This window comes from Hesperophylax consimilis, chromosome 7, assembly GCF_061612785.1.
Source record: "Hesperophylax consimilis isolate HC1 chromosome 7, BYU_Hcon_1.0, whole genome shotgun sequence".
NCBI lineage: Eukaryota > Metazoa > Arthropoda > Insecta > Trichoptera > Limnephilidae > Hesperophylax > Hesperophylax consimilis.
In genome coordinates this window covers 11,902,129-11,916,933 of record NC_142842.1, presented here as the reverse complement: position 1 = coordinate 11,916,933, position 14,805 = coordinate 11,902,129, and the positions used below count along the sequence as shown (strand labels likewise).

The following is a 14,805-nucleotide window of genomic DNA, read 5'->3' as shown; positions in this document are numbered from 1 at the left end:
GCATGTTACATTTCCAATCTATATAAAGACAGTGATATTTTCTTTTCATTAACATTTTAACCTCTATCGCATCATCATATCGATAGCAGGTTTACAAGCGAATATTTTACTCACATCTAAACTATGTCAGAAGCAAAAGAAAAAGAGATGACAGTACAGTGCGGAAAAGTCCTACAAATCCATCATCGCCAATGTGCCTTATTTGTCAAAAAAACATTTTCGAACAAAGCGATGAAGCCATCTAGGCTACAAGATCATTTAAATAAAGTGCACTCGGATAAGGAAGACAAAGTTGAAACCTATTTTCAAGACCTGGAAAAGAAGTACACAGTTCGGCCAACAATATTTAAAAAATTTCATAGGATATCGATCACACCCTATCTATCCTATCCATATAATCATGCATTTAAAAAATATATACATTTGCAATAACTGTTAAGATGGCAACAAATGTAAAAAGGTAAGTTAAAAAAATGGGGGGCACTAGATTTTTTTTTAAATCACAAAGTGGACGGTGGTCGAAATAAGTTTGAGAATCTGTGATTTAAACAGTGTCTGAAAGAGAGAACACCGCACTTTTTAGTTTTCATTAAAAAATTACCATAAAAGCTCAATTTTTTTTTAAATAATTCTAAGAAATAACATATTTTTCAAGGTTCGCAAATTTAAAAAAATCTATTTTTACATTAAATGAAAAAAAGTAAGTTACCTTTGTTTAATTAAATGTGTGTTTTTAGTTTATTGTAAAGTAGTAATGATAGCTTACATGATTAAAACCATCAATAAGCGACTTTAAAAACTTTATCTTTGATTATGTTAAAAATTAGAATATTTATAATTGCATAATATGTCGATTTGTAATACTAAAATCTGAGTCTTTCATGTGCTTTCAAGGACAGAATTTTATCTTTAAATACATTAAAAAACAGGGAATTTATCTGGAATCATACTGCAAAATGTCAGAGGCTTTAGGGGTTAACCAATTAATAATTATATTATACTAGCTGAAGTACCCAGCGTTGCACAGGCTTTAATCTACTTTAAGGGATGGGAAAAGGGAATAGGAGTGGTTTTTCGAAATCTCATGTAGACAGTAATAGTCTAAGATCCCTTAAAGAACGACCGTCACCGAGATGTTTATTTGATGAAACGTATTTTATACTATACGTATCTCATCAGATTTCAATCAAACTTGTTTGATAAATTATTCGATACAATCAACTAAACTGCGTCTAGCAGAAATACATATATAATACTAATCTAAAAGACAAAATATAACCTTCTTTTTTGTTAAATATGTATATATATATACTCTAGTGTCACATAAAAAAATATACACACATAAATAATTAATTGATTAAAAAAAATATATATTTAGGGGATCTTACCGCAGAGTCGGTCGCGGAGGTAATAATAATTTATCAAACAAGTTTGATCGAAATCTGATGAGAATCATAAAATCATAAGCTCCTTCTGCAATAGGTAATGTTTCTATCTAAATTTACCCCATTTAAAACGTTTCATGTTCAAATCTTACTCAAGGGTACCATCTAGTCTAGAGTGCTCAGAGTGCACGAGTCTATCGCTATCCTTTTCATTTTCAAGAACAAATAGCATGCGCACTCTCTTTGTTTTAATGGACGGACAGCTGCTATGCTTTGTCCTCTTCTATCGCATGGGATGGTTGGTTGGGACCTCTCAGTCGCACACGAGAATTCGCGGCAAGTTTTCAAAAAGTTTTAGTTTTCAAAATTCGACAACCGGAATTCGGGACTGATTTTTAGCAGGCAACCTTATACCATCGTGTTCATAATGAAATAATCTTTAATTTCATATAATTTTTATTCAATAATCAGACCGGTGCAAAATGGTTTTTCGATTTACCTGTTTATACATGGCAACCTGAGAGTTGTGACCGGAAAAGAGTAGGCAACCTAACGTTTGCATATTCTATGGGTTTCATACTTTCGATTGGTATAGAATTTGTATAATAATCAAACCGGTGAAATGTTTAAAATATATTTTTTTTAATTATTAATTAATCATACCCTGGACTAAAATTTGCTAGGCAACCGATATGCAATATATTTATTGACATATTAAATTAAATATAAAATACGTTTCATCAAATAAACATCTCGGTGACGGTCATTCTTTAAGGGATCCTATACTATAATCTTTCTCTTGTTTTGAAGGTCAAGTTTGCAAATTTTCATCAATCTTGGAATACAACTGTAGATTTATGTAACCATAACGATAGATATGCCAATATGTGGATAGCATAATTCTCATTCGGAGCCTACATATTATACTATACACCAATGAAAAACTCTGAAAGTTTATTCCATAGACTTTCGAGTTTTTCATTGGTGGATACAGTTAGGCAACAATATGACGTCAAAATATTCACGGTTCCAATTTTCGATAGATACCCTCCTGGGGACACTCTTCTTTATAGACATAGACTAAAACATGTTTTTAAAAGACAATCAACGAAAGAAATTATCTAAAATATAATAAACACATGATACGGTGATGGTGTAAAGATGATTGCTTGCTTTGCTGCAAATACAGTCGAAAATTGAACTACAAACAGGACTGGCCCTGCGCAGACGCAATTGGAGCAATCCACTCCGGTCAAGGTGCTGATTATACCTAACACCTAACAAGTGTCCTTGAGGTTTTTACTAGTGCCAGGCGCCGTTTGACTCAGGGCCGGCCCTGAGCACATTACGCATTAGCAACATACGCATTCGGAGCACATTATTATTGATGCATGTACAACTATTGTAATCTTCTCTTAAGTTGCTATAAAATCCCTTGACTTCCGGTGTTATGTACTAAGGGAATTTTATTATTTTTAAGTTGCATAAAAATGAGTAGTTTACATTTATTACTTTATGTAAATAATTTTATTAATAGTACGTATAGGTCGTCAAAATATATTGGATCGGCCAATGTAGGAATATTGCCGCCATTGGATCATGACATGAAGTAAAGGCATACAGACCATAGGTCCGTTGTTATTTCTCCTTCTTCCCCATAAACGACGAAATTCACAGAAAGGGTGGTTACAATGGAACTCTCAACGGCAGGACGTTACAAATTAGGACCAAAAAATATTGTGTAAATTAAAAAAAAATGAGGAACCTCGTAATGTGAAAATGTATGTATATTTGATTTGTCACACATGAATTTACCCGTGTACGATATAAGCCGTGATGGATTAAAAGATACGATAATTAACTAATTACCGAAGAGAACACTGAATGAATATTGAAACTGTTATTTGCGGTTGGAAACTGTCAATAATGATTATTGTAATTTGTCAAATAATAGTAATGAGGTCATCTGATTAGATACCAAATTTGGTAAAATTATTTGTTACTTAACTCTTCAGGCCCCAGCCACATTCTTTCGGTCGGAATATTTCCGCTTTGCAATGAAATCCAAATAAATGGAATATTTCTGAACTTATCCGAAAACTAAAAACTATTTTCGAAAGGTGATGAAATACGCTCTTATATTTAAAAAAAAATCACTTCACATTTTTTATATATTAATGTTAAATTAAACTAAAATTACTGATACTGAAAAATATATAAAAACACATGTCTTACAAACGTTATTGTCACCATATTGTCGTTTCATATAAAAATGTAAATTTTCATTTGCTTTGAATTTTGACAAAAATCCAATACGCGTATGTTTTTATATATCTATATTATATAGATGTCACCTGTGATAGGTAAAAACATGCTTTTTTTTTAAAACAGCGGCATCTGTTGAACAAACATGCTTTTTTTTTAACAGAAAAAAAAAACAGTGCCATCTGTTGGACGTAAAAGCATCACGCGCAATTGTTTCTCTATCTGCACAGATAAACTTTGCCACAGCAATGCGTGGTGGGGTACAGATAGTAATTAGTAAAAAAAATCACGTCAAGTCTCATAGTTTATTTTTCAAATTGCGGCTAGAACGTTTGGTTTCATAAAGGTGTACATTTGAATTCTACTGTGGTTAACTTTTAGATTTGAATGTAAAGCGTCGTATTTTCTCTTTCTAACACCGTTTAGATCATATTTCTATCCACAACAGTAAAGAAGACACAACGATTTCTGCGAGACCATATGAGTTGTTCCCAAAAGCAAAAAAATTAGCCTGCTATAAATTAAAGTTAATCTCTAATATTGAAACTATAAACATGGTAGACTTTACTCTAAGGCAGTGGTTCCTAATTAGTGGTATGCGTACCCTCAGAGCTATGTAACGTTGCTTGAAGGGCTGTACACACGCTGTGGGTACAGACTGTATGGCATTTTGGATACAAGGTGTACGCGAGTTTGGACTCTTTCTCGAAGGGGTACTCAGGAAAAACTAATTAGGAATCCGTACTCTAAGGCATGAACTATATTCAAATCATTATGTAAGTGACTATGCTTTGTAGTATTGGAAACTAAGACAAAAGGATAGATAAAAATGACAAATCTCAATGCTGATTGTTAAGAGATTATTATCAATAAAAGTAAAATTATTATACACTATATTAGTGGCATAATTTAAATTTGTTCCAGAGTACTAGAAAAACAATTTTATCATTTCAACTGCTTATAAGTCACTCTGAAGTTATTTATGATAAATTATTATCAGTGTTTTCGTAATAAATTATGCAAGAGATACATTTTTTATGAAGCGTTTTTGGCAATTATTGTTAAGAGATTAGTTAAAATTCACACAAAGAACGGGTCAATATAATAATGGAAATATAAACGAAATTAAAATACAGAGGACAATTTTAATTTAGTTTATATTTCCATTATCCTGAGGAAGGTGCAACCGAAACCGGTCGACCTATATAGCTTAAAAAGTGGTTTAAAACAAAGTTTTTTTTTTTCATTTACATAATGTCAAGCCACAAAGTGTTGTGATTTCTTCGATAATAAAAAAAAAAATTGCTACATGTCACTCGTAAGGTTTGGAAAGGTTTGAGTAATAGATAAAATTATTTTCTAGAGACAACAGTAGGTATATATCTAAGTTAGACATCTGTTGTAATTTGAAATCAATATCCTTCGATACCAACTCATTTGCCAGACCTTATTAGATAGTTAAAAATTGCCAGACCTAAGTGTTGAAAACTGTCATCTACATGTCAACAGATAAACATTGAATTGGAAGAGCTGACTTTTAGCAGTAGAAAATGGGTAATATGTTTTCAACGGTTTCCATGAGTTTGGGTCAATTGAAGAAATTAAACTAACACAAATGCTATAGCCACTGGAGCGCCAGAAATTTACAAAAAAATGCCTTGAGTGCTGGAGATTTCCGTATGTTTGATTTTGGATTTGCCTGCGCTCATTCCAAAAATCATACCTCCGAATATTGATAGAGAAACAGATAAACTGCTTACTGTCGTTCATCATTTGCGTGAAATTAATTTTTTTTTTTTAACAGGAATCGTTCAAACTTATACTTATTACTGGATATTTATGAATATGTTTGTATAGTGTGTAGTAGAAATAGAAACAAGGTTAAAAATGATAGATATTATAACAGGAAACATTACAATTTTTACGTAGAAAATTATACAATATACTTTTTGAAAAATATTTTTTCTTTTTTTCACATTAACATGACACTTTTCAATCTTAATTGATCAGATAAAATATTATCCTAGAATATTCAAAATTGTATTTCTTTTTTATGAATTAATAATAAAAAATATACATGTCACATTATTACACCTCTCATTTAATGATAAGTTCGACAGGTGCAAATTAAACTTCACTTGAAGATCTTATTTTTCATTTTAGGGACTTCGCAATAACTTTGAATAAGCAGAGAATGAATAACGAATGCATCGATATACAATACATAACAGAATTTATGTAAAATAAACATTAATGGTAATTTTTATTGCAACCTCAAGATAGCATTTCAAAAATATTTCGAAACTGAAAAATCGTGTTTTTATAAGAGCACTGTGTGGGATATGGATATGGGAGACATCTATTGAAAAAATAGGGAAACCACTTGCTGTGTAAAACAGTTATCTCAGTGAATATCGCAGTTATGAAGACGCGGAAACTTTTGAAATATTTCCTAAAATTTTTTAGTACATATATCTCTTTAAATTGGCTACATTTTGGCCATTTTGTCCGGGGGTTTTGCAAATTGACCAAAATGTGGCCAAATAAGCTCCAGTGGCTAAGAAAAGAATCAAATAATTACGCTAAATAAAATGAAACCAAAAGCTGATCGCTGAAGAGGCCATTTTGTATTTAACCCCTAGGGGCCGGACCCCGGCTAAACTGTTTTGTTTGAAAACTTTGTTAGGATTACTTTCTTAGATTTTCACGAAAAATCACCCAAATTCCATCTACAAGGGTGAAACATGGTGAATACGAAAGTAAAAATGTCTTGTTAACATTAAACACAAATATTAAATGTAATGTAGAGTTAATACAAGCGTAAAGCACTCACATCTCTCAGCAGTCCAAACAGCACATCAGTACTCAGCGAGCGCTCGTGAGCCTCGTCCATGATGACAGCGGAGTAGTTGTCCAGGTCGGGTTCCCGGAGACTCTCACGGAGCAGGATGCCGTCCGTCATGTACTTGATGACAGTCTTCTCTGAGGTGCAGTCCTCAAAGCGGATGGCGTAGCCCACCTCGTCGCCTAGAAGTGAACAATTTGAGATTGTATACTTGGATATCAATTGCGTAAAGTAAACTACAAAAATAGAAAAAAAAATCATGGTGCCACATCTCAGTGTGGGATTTTTTGCTGGCTTCGGTCTCTCGCCATTCATTTCCAGCCCTTAACCCGGGAGCAGTATTGTAATGAGGGTTACCCTCACCAAAATGTTAAGCTGTCTGATGTGATAATATTGTTTTCCCCCTTGTACCTTCTGACCACTCCTCTGGGATGTTAACACATTGGTTACGGTGTGCACATATTTGTGCGTTTCAGAAACTTTACATTGCGGCGGGGTGCACATTTTTGTGCATTTCTATGACCTTCAACTTCACATACCATAAACACGTCTTAACTTAATTAATAATTTCTTCTGTCGTATTGGCTTTGCGATGTAGCGGATAGGTGTCGCTATAATACGCACAGCATTATGGATTCTTCACCTAATATCATTTTTATTCGCAGCTGTTGTGATTTCAGCGCTTGTAAAACTGTGTTGTTATTATATAATATTAATTTTAAATATTATATCAAGCGTATTTGACTTTTTTTTACTAATGTTATTTGTGGACTTAGTTGATTTTATTTTGAGACGTTAAGACATTTAAAATTTTATTTGTATTTTTACGAGTTCGACTTCAGAGCGTCATTGTGATTACGATTTTTTTATCAACCTAAAATGGATGAGAGAGAGGACACTTTCGTGGAATAAAATTTTGAAGACCACCTTTCTGACGTAGTCAATGATGCTGAAGAAGAAATCAATGACCTTCACGAAGTTCACAGTTAGGAATGGAAAGGTATAACTATTCAAGAATTAAAAAAAAATGGTTTGGCTTAGTTCTTACAATGGCGGTAGTCCGGAAAAATAACATTGTCGATTATTGGTCCACAAATCCTCGGATAGAGACCCCATATTTTAGAAAGACAATCTTACGAAATCTCAATTTTGCTAATAACGACGAAATTCCGACCGCTAGCACAAACCGTCTAATCAAAATTCAAAGTATAATCGACTACTTCACAAAAAAATTCCAGGATGTGTATACCCCAAATCAAAATCTATCTCTAGACAAAGGGATGATTCTGTGAAGAAATGTCGAGTGTACAATCCCATGAAAATTGTAAAATATGGAAGTCTGAATAGGATGATTTGTGAATCAAAGAGTGGATATATCTGTAATTTTATTATATTCATATGCTACATTAGATTTCACAATAACCCAATTTCTGTCAACATACCTAAATAAATGGTATAATATATATGCAGATAATTATTAAAATAGTGTGCGTTTAGCAACCTTTTCACCGCGATCAAATGTACCGAAAATTACACTCATATGCGGTACTCACTTTGAAAATCAAAACCTACCACTTTAAACAGCTATAAATCTCTTATTTCTTGACAGATTTATGATTTGCTTATCTTAAAAGCTTTATTAATGCTCTTGAAGTTTGTTGAAACACATAAATAAACAATGAACCGCAGGATACAGATATAATATTATAAACAGTGACCCATCACAAGAAATCAACAAGAACTGTCCCATACGCATGCACACTTCTATATTGGGTAAGTTTTTAGATTCTCACGGCCAAAAGCATTTTTGTTGTTTGTTTTTGGGGTGTTATGCCGTGTTGCGCTAACTCCTTCTTTAGCCGACGTTTCGGACAGCGTTGCAGTGTCCTGATGATGGACACTGCAACGCTGTCCGAAACGTCGGCTAAAGAAGGAGTTAGCGCAACACGGCATAACACCCCAAAAACAAACAACAAAAACACTTCTATATTGTTTATAGTAGTTACTTACCCGGTCTGATGGTATTTGGACCACTGCGCCGATATCATCAAAACACAATTATTTTTAATATTATATCTACTAACAAATAAAGTTTTAATAAAAAGTTAACACGGGAGAATTATTTATAAGTTTTGTTTTTCGTGGTAGTTTCTAAAACATGGCCACACACACAATGTCACATCACACTCTGGGCATTTATACTGGGACATTTTCCTTTTTTAGAAATGGCGCACACTCGGCAGGCTCTGTGAAGTTTTTGAGTATTATTTCCCTTTATTGGGTGGGGCATATGTTTTGCTAATGCCTTAGCAATTAGTCTCAGAGGTAAATCGCGTGAAGAGCGAGAATGAGGCTCAGATTGGGAAGTTTTATGATATTTTTGCAACAACTGTCGTATTACGGCTAATTGGAAATCTGCTAAACTAACATTTTTATTTGTAATTGATTTAAAAGCTATATGAGAGTTCAATAAATATAGATCAATAATATGGAAGGCCACTTTTTTATACCACTTAATTGTTTTTCGCAGGCAATTAATACTACTTAACATCAAGTCCACTTTGTCCACAGAACCCATACACTTATTATAGTCTAGAACGCACTTCTTCTTCTTCTTCGATGGCGCTACAGCCCATATCGAGCTTTGGCCTCCTGCAACAGTCGCCTCCAACTCCTCCTGTCCTCAGCGGCTGACTTCCAGTTTGTCACCTGGAGAAGTTGTGCTGCATCCCCTCTTACCTCATCTTCCCACCTCAGTCTGGGTCTTCCCACTTTTCTCTTTCCACCTGGGTGACCAGTCAGAATTCTTTTTGGGACGCGTGTATCCGGCATTCTCTGTACATGCCCAGCCCATCTCAGCCTGAGGAGTCTCATGTGTGCAGAGATGCTAGGGGCCTTATATATATCGTACAATTCTATATTGTGCCGGATACGCCACTATTCGCCCTCTTTCACGGGTCCACATATTCTTCTCAGCACCTTTCTTTCAAAAGTATCCAGCATTTCAGCCATCTTTACCGTCAGTGTCAGCGCCTCACATCCATATGCCAATACAGTTCTTACAATGGTCTTATATATGGTAATTTTGGTTTTTCTGTGGACACTACGCGACTTAAACACTGGCAGCAAAGAGAAGTATGTTTTGTTGGCTGCTGTGATCCTCCTTCTGATTTCTGCTGGATCCTCATTGTTCTCTGTCTGGCTGGAGCCCAGGTAGGTGAATTGATCGACCACTTCGTATGAGTAGTTGTCTTTAAATAGTGCACTACTTCTTCTTCTGTGTGAAGGGTTCCTGCTCTGTACCATCATTTTTGTTTTGTCAACAAGTCTAGAACGCACTTGGGTTTCATAATTGGTTGACGAGTTTTCCAATCAACTTTTCCCGTCATGTCCATGGAGTAGTCATGTTAGGTTGTTAGCATGTGAATCGCATTTTATTATTATTTTTTTTTGAATCGCATTTTATCGCACCACTTTAAAGCCAACAGAGGCCCACGATGTGGTGCTTTCATTTCACCCTTTTTAAGTTTATTAAATTTTGCCATGCCTTTTCGTGTCTTCCGCACCGTACCACATGCATTGGTTTTGTTCGTATGGAGAAAATCATATAGTTGAGGGCTACTGTACCAATTATCAATAAAAAGATTATGTCCTTTATTTAAATAATCTTGAAGTAGTGTCGTTACTACAGCCCCCGAAACCCCGAGACATTCAGAGTCAGTTATGTCAGTCCCTTCGCCACAATAAATAATGAAGTCTAATATAAAACCCGTCTTCACGTCACACAATACAAACATTTTAATTCCAAACCGGTGACGTTTGGATGGTATATATTGTTTGAAAATTAAACCCCCATTGAAAACAATTATGCTCTCATCGATGCATAATTTTTCATAAGGTATCAAAGTTTTTTTGAACAATTTTCGGGTATGGTCAGTTAGGATTTTAATTTTGTAAAGTCGGTCACCAGGAATTTGTGTGTCGGGGTTTGAGAAGTGTAACATTCGAAATATAATTTCGTAACGATACCTAGACATGGTTTTTCCGAAAATTGTACTAGCGAGCAATGGGTCAGTGGACCAGTGTTCTTCGATAATAAGATGTCGGTTTCTAGTCATTAACATTAACAGTGCAAAAAAAATGTACAGACTGCGGTTTGCCATTTTTAAGGAAGTTCAATTTTGATATATAAACGGTAAGCCTATAAATATAGACAGATATATTAAAATTTAGGTTGTCCACAAAATTTAGAAATAAAATCACAAAAGAAAGTCAATCAAAACGTCTTGAGTAAAATAATTATTTTTAAAACATGTCACTTAAGTTCACAAACAAACTAATGTACCACAGAAAAATAAATTACTTAAAAAGATTCGCAAAATAAAAATCGGTCAATATTTTACATCGACGCATAAGTCCATCAAAGCAGATTAGATCACCTAAGAAATACTATGGATGACACAACGGTTCAGCGGCGCGACATTCAAATGACTGAATGAAGATTTAACGAATCGTCGCTTTCACAATGTTTTATGTAAACAATTTATTATATTTTAACCAGCAAACGCCAGATGTCAGTAAGAAAAAGGATTGAACTATTTTTTGGTTCAGTTATCTGCTAAATTCGTCGCGTATTTATGTAGTATCAAGCCGCTAAAGTGAAACGCATGATATGATGCGCGTAGCGCTGGGGGCACAAATTATTTTCGCATGAATTGATGCGCGTAGCGGCGAAAAAGTTAAAAACTAGACTCTGCGGCACAGTTAGAAAAAATCATGGCATACCGCCAACACTGAAAAATATACGCCTTAAAGTCCAAGAAACCACGTATCTACGAAAAGAGGATGTACTTCTTCAAATGTAGAAAACCAACAAGAAGAGAGATTTAAAGATGATCTCTACGATAGATCAGGCGGATATAGTGAATACGGGAAAATTGACAGAACAACAGGGTTGCCCATCAAAAAACCAAAATGCATTGTAGATTACAATAATTTTATGAATGGCGTTGATCTTGCAGACCAATATTTATCTTACAATCTAATATGTATAGAGAAAATCTTTAAAGTGGACCAATATAGCCTACTTATACCTTATTCATTGTTGAATTTTCAATGATATCCAAATTTTTGAAAAACTAAGGACGGGTTGTTTCGGAGAATTTGAACAATTCATCAAATTTCAACGTTAATTTTCAAGTTCTGTGAATGATTTTTTCAAGTTATGTTTTTATTTCAGTTTTGTCGAGCAACTAGCCTACAATGATATAATAACATAACTTGAATAAGTCTTTCACAGAACCCGAAAACGAACGTTGAAATTTGATGAATTGTTCAAATTCTCCGAAACAACCCGTCCTAAATGTACCTAATAAGCTTTGCATCCACGACTTTTTGTTATAAGTTGCAGAGACCTGGCTTCTTTTGCAGCAGCCACACCGTCCTCATCATTCACGCAAGATTTGCAAATAAGTACACCTTCTACTTTTGTCACGGCAACACTTTTTCAACACGGAACTCCTTTTTTTTACCCAAATGATAAGACTGTCTGGCATTTTAAAAAACCACGAATTGGTAAAAATAACAAGTGAGAAAACTAAAAACTTAGTAAGACGTAATTGTCGAGTTTGTGCGAAACTCGAAATACGGAAGCCAAGTGTGTTCATGTGTAAACATGTTGGTAAATGTTTTCAAACATACCATACCAAGAAAAATTATGTTTAAATTTAATTAGTTTTAGAACTTCTAGACATATTTTTTCCTATTGGATAATATTATTGTAATAAGTAAACCTATTATTACCCATGAGTCATTTAAAAACTTATTTTAATTGTGTTGATATTAATATTTTTTTATAAATAATTTGATAATAATTTTTGTTTTATTGATACAAACTCCACAGTTTGAAGTTTGCTGACATACATCCGGTAGCGGGACTGCGATCTAATTTCGCCAGCCGCATGTGACAGTTTTTTAACAAACATCTCCGTAGCGAATGTGTTAATGCAACTAGAAGCCATATATTTAGTATCCAAGCGAACTGTCTACTTGCACCTTGCAGATGTGAAGAATTCCCTTATTGAGCCACTAAGGACGTAAGAATTGCAACTGATGTGTACAAGTACAACATGTCAATTTATGTGCTCAACATGTTTCGAAAGTTACGCTCTTGGAGAATTCAACGAATAATAGAAAAACGTATTTATTAACCCTCTTTTGTGATTTGGTGATGCAATTCAGCTTGTAGATACTGATTCACATGGGTTAGTTTTCTATATACAGGGCTAAGCTTAATAGTTCTTGGTATCTGGTACTTGACGACTTCACCACAAGTAAACGTCGAAATCCAGGCCCTAATTGATACGCGAAACACTCCTACATACATAAACACACACTTCACCACAATCTGCCCTGATGATGGACACTGTAACGCTGTCCGAAATGTTGGCTAAAGGAAGTAGCGCAACACCGCATAAATAAAACACAATACTTTCAACCGTGAAAATCTCAAATCACAACCCTATGTTATGTCTAACTCCAGCACCAAACTCTAGAGCCAATTCTCTTAATTGGCTTAGAAATACCAAAACAAATTCATCTAAAATACTATTTTTGGTTGTGCGTCTTTTTGTAACATTTCTTCAATTAACTCCAGAACTCGGATTTGCTTTGAATTTATGTGTCATTTTAAAAATTTGAAAATTCAGACAAACGATAAAGTAGATAAACCTACCTAAAAAATAAAATATTTTAACAGAAAATTATTGTAATTTTCTTTTTCAAAATGAAAAATATAATATCCTGTTATTTTTTATAGGTCTGCGCTAAATTTTATGCATGCAATAGGATACAAGAAAAGCAAAGGCGAGGCAATTTTGAAAATTGCAATTAAAATAACTTTCTTTTCAAAATGTTTACAGGTAGGTCCTTCATCGCTTGTCTGAATTCTCCAAACAAACACTTCCAATTTTGAAAATGGCACTTAAATTCAACGCAAACCGGAGTTACATACAGATAGACGGAGTCACAAACGAAATTAGTATTTTTATTATTGTAACAATATTATAATATAAAAAAATACATTTTCATACCCAGGGTGGTGTGCATTTCATCGGACACTCTTTTAGCCACAGACATGGCGGCCACTCTCCTGGGCTGGGTACATCCGATCATACCGAGGCGACTGTAGCCCTCCTCGTGCAGGTACTGCGTCAATTGGGTGGTTTTACCCGACCCCGTCTCTCCTAGAAATAATTCAGAGAAACGTGATGTGTGCGATTGTTTCATTCTCTTTGCAAATAACTGATAAAAACAACAATAAGTTCATAATTAAAGGTTTTTAAAAAGTTTTGCCAAAATTGAGCAAAAATTCACCGGATTAGAAAATAAACTAGGTGTAAACTAAATGTACTTTTAGGACGGGGTGTTTCACAGAAAATGAACTAATTAACTAACCATCACGCCGTTTCCCCGCAGGAGAGAGGACGGACCGCCAAACAACTCAGTCTTGGCACACTTCTTGCCTCATTCACATTCACACATCGTCTTATACATACTCTTCTATTATTCTGACTCTTCACATGGCCTGACTCAAGTATCTGATTCACTTGATCGTGCCATGTCTTCCTCAGGCGTCCCTGACTTCTGCTACCATTCACATTTGGGTCATATATTCCCTCTACACTCCTTTCTTCGCTCATTCGCTCTACATGCCCAAACCATCTAAGCATCCCTTTCTTAATCTTACTCATTACGCTTACATCAGCCTTGCACTTTTTGCTGATCTCCACATTTCTCACACGATCATACATGGTTTTATCACACATACGCCTCAGGGATCTCATTTCAACAGCATTCAGTCTACTTTCATCCTTTCTCTGCCAGTTCCGTGCCTCACTTCCATACATCAGGGTAAGTACCAGCACACTACAATTATTCACTTCTTTGGACAATTTTTTGTTGGCGCCAACTGCGTTCAGTCCTCCATTAATGGAGTAACCTGCATTTACCCTTCTTCCATTATCTCTGTCAGCCTTCCCATCTCTCCTAAACATACTTCCTAAATACACAAACTCATCCATCTGCTCCAAGTATTGTTCATTCACAACTATATTGCACACTGTTTTCGTACTCTCTCTTCCATACATACTTCGTTCATCCTAGACTCATCAAATTACAAAGTTAAAATGCAATTAATGATTATAACTAAATGGCTAAGTGGCTTGATAGTTATATAATTTTTTGCACCATAATTTATCTGGCATTTTCACAAGCATTTGGTTCCTTGGAACAGGCAATCTGCCAAGCTAA

General features: G+C 34.7%; 1 protein-coding gene across 1 annotated transcript in view; it reads right to left on the bottom strand.

Annotated features, from left to right (window-relative positions):
* The window catches only part of Prp16 (ATP-dependent RNA helicase l(1)G0007), a 204,964-nt gene that overhangs the window by 171,473 nt on the left and 18,686 nt on the right, over positions 1 to 14,805 (bottom strand). Inside the window, exons 10-11 of the mRNA XM_089633211.1 lie at positions 13,587 to 13,739; positions 6,484 to 6,677 (exon numbers count right to left, since the gene is read on the bottom strand). Coding sequence (XP_089489337.1) covers positions 6,484 to 6,677; positions 13,587 to 13,739 — 347 coding nt within the window. The remainder of the gene's footprint in view (positions 1 to 6,483; positions 6,678 to 13,586; positions 13,740 to 14,805) is intronic.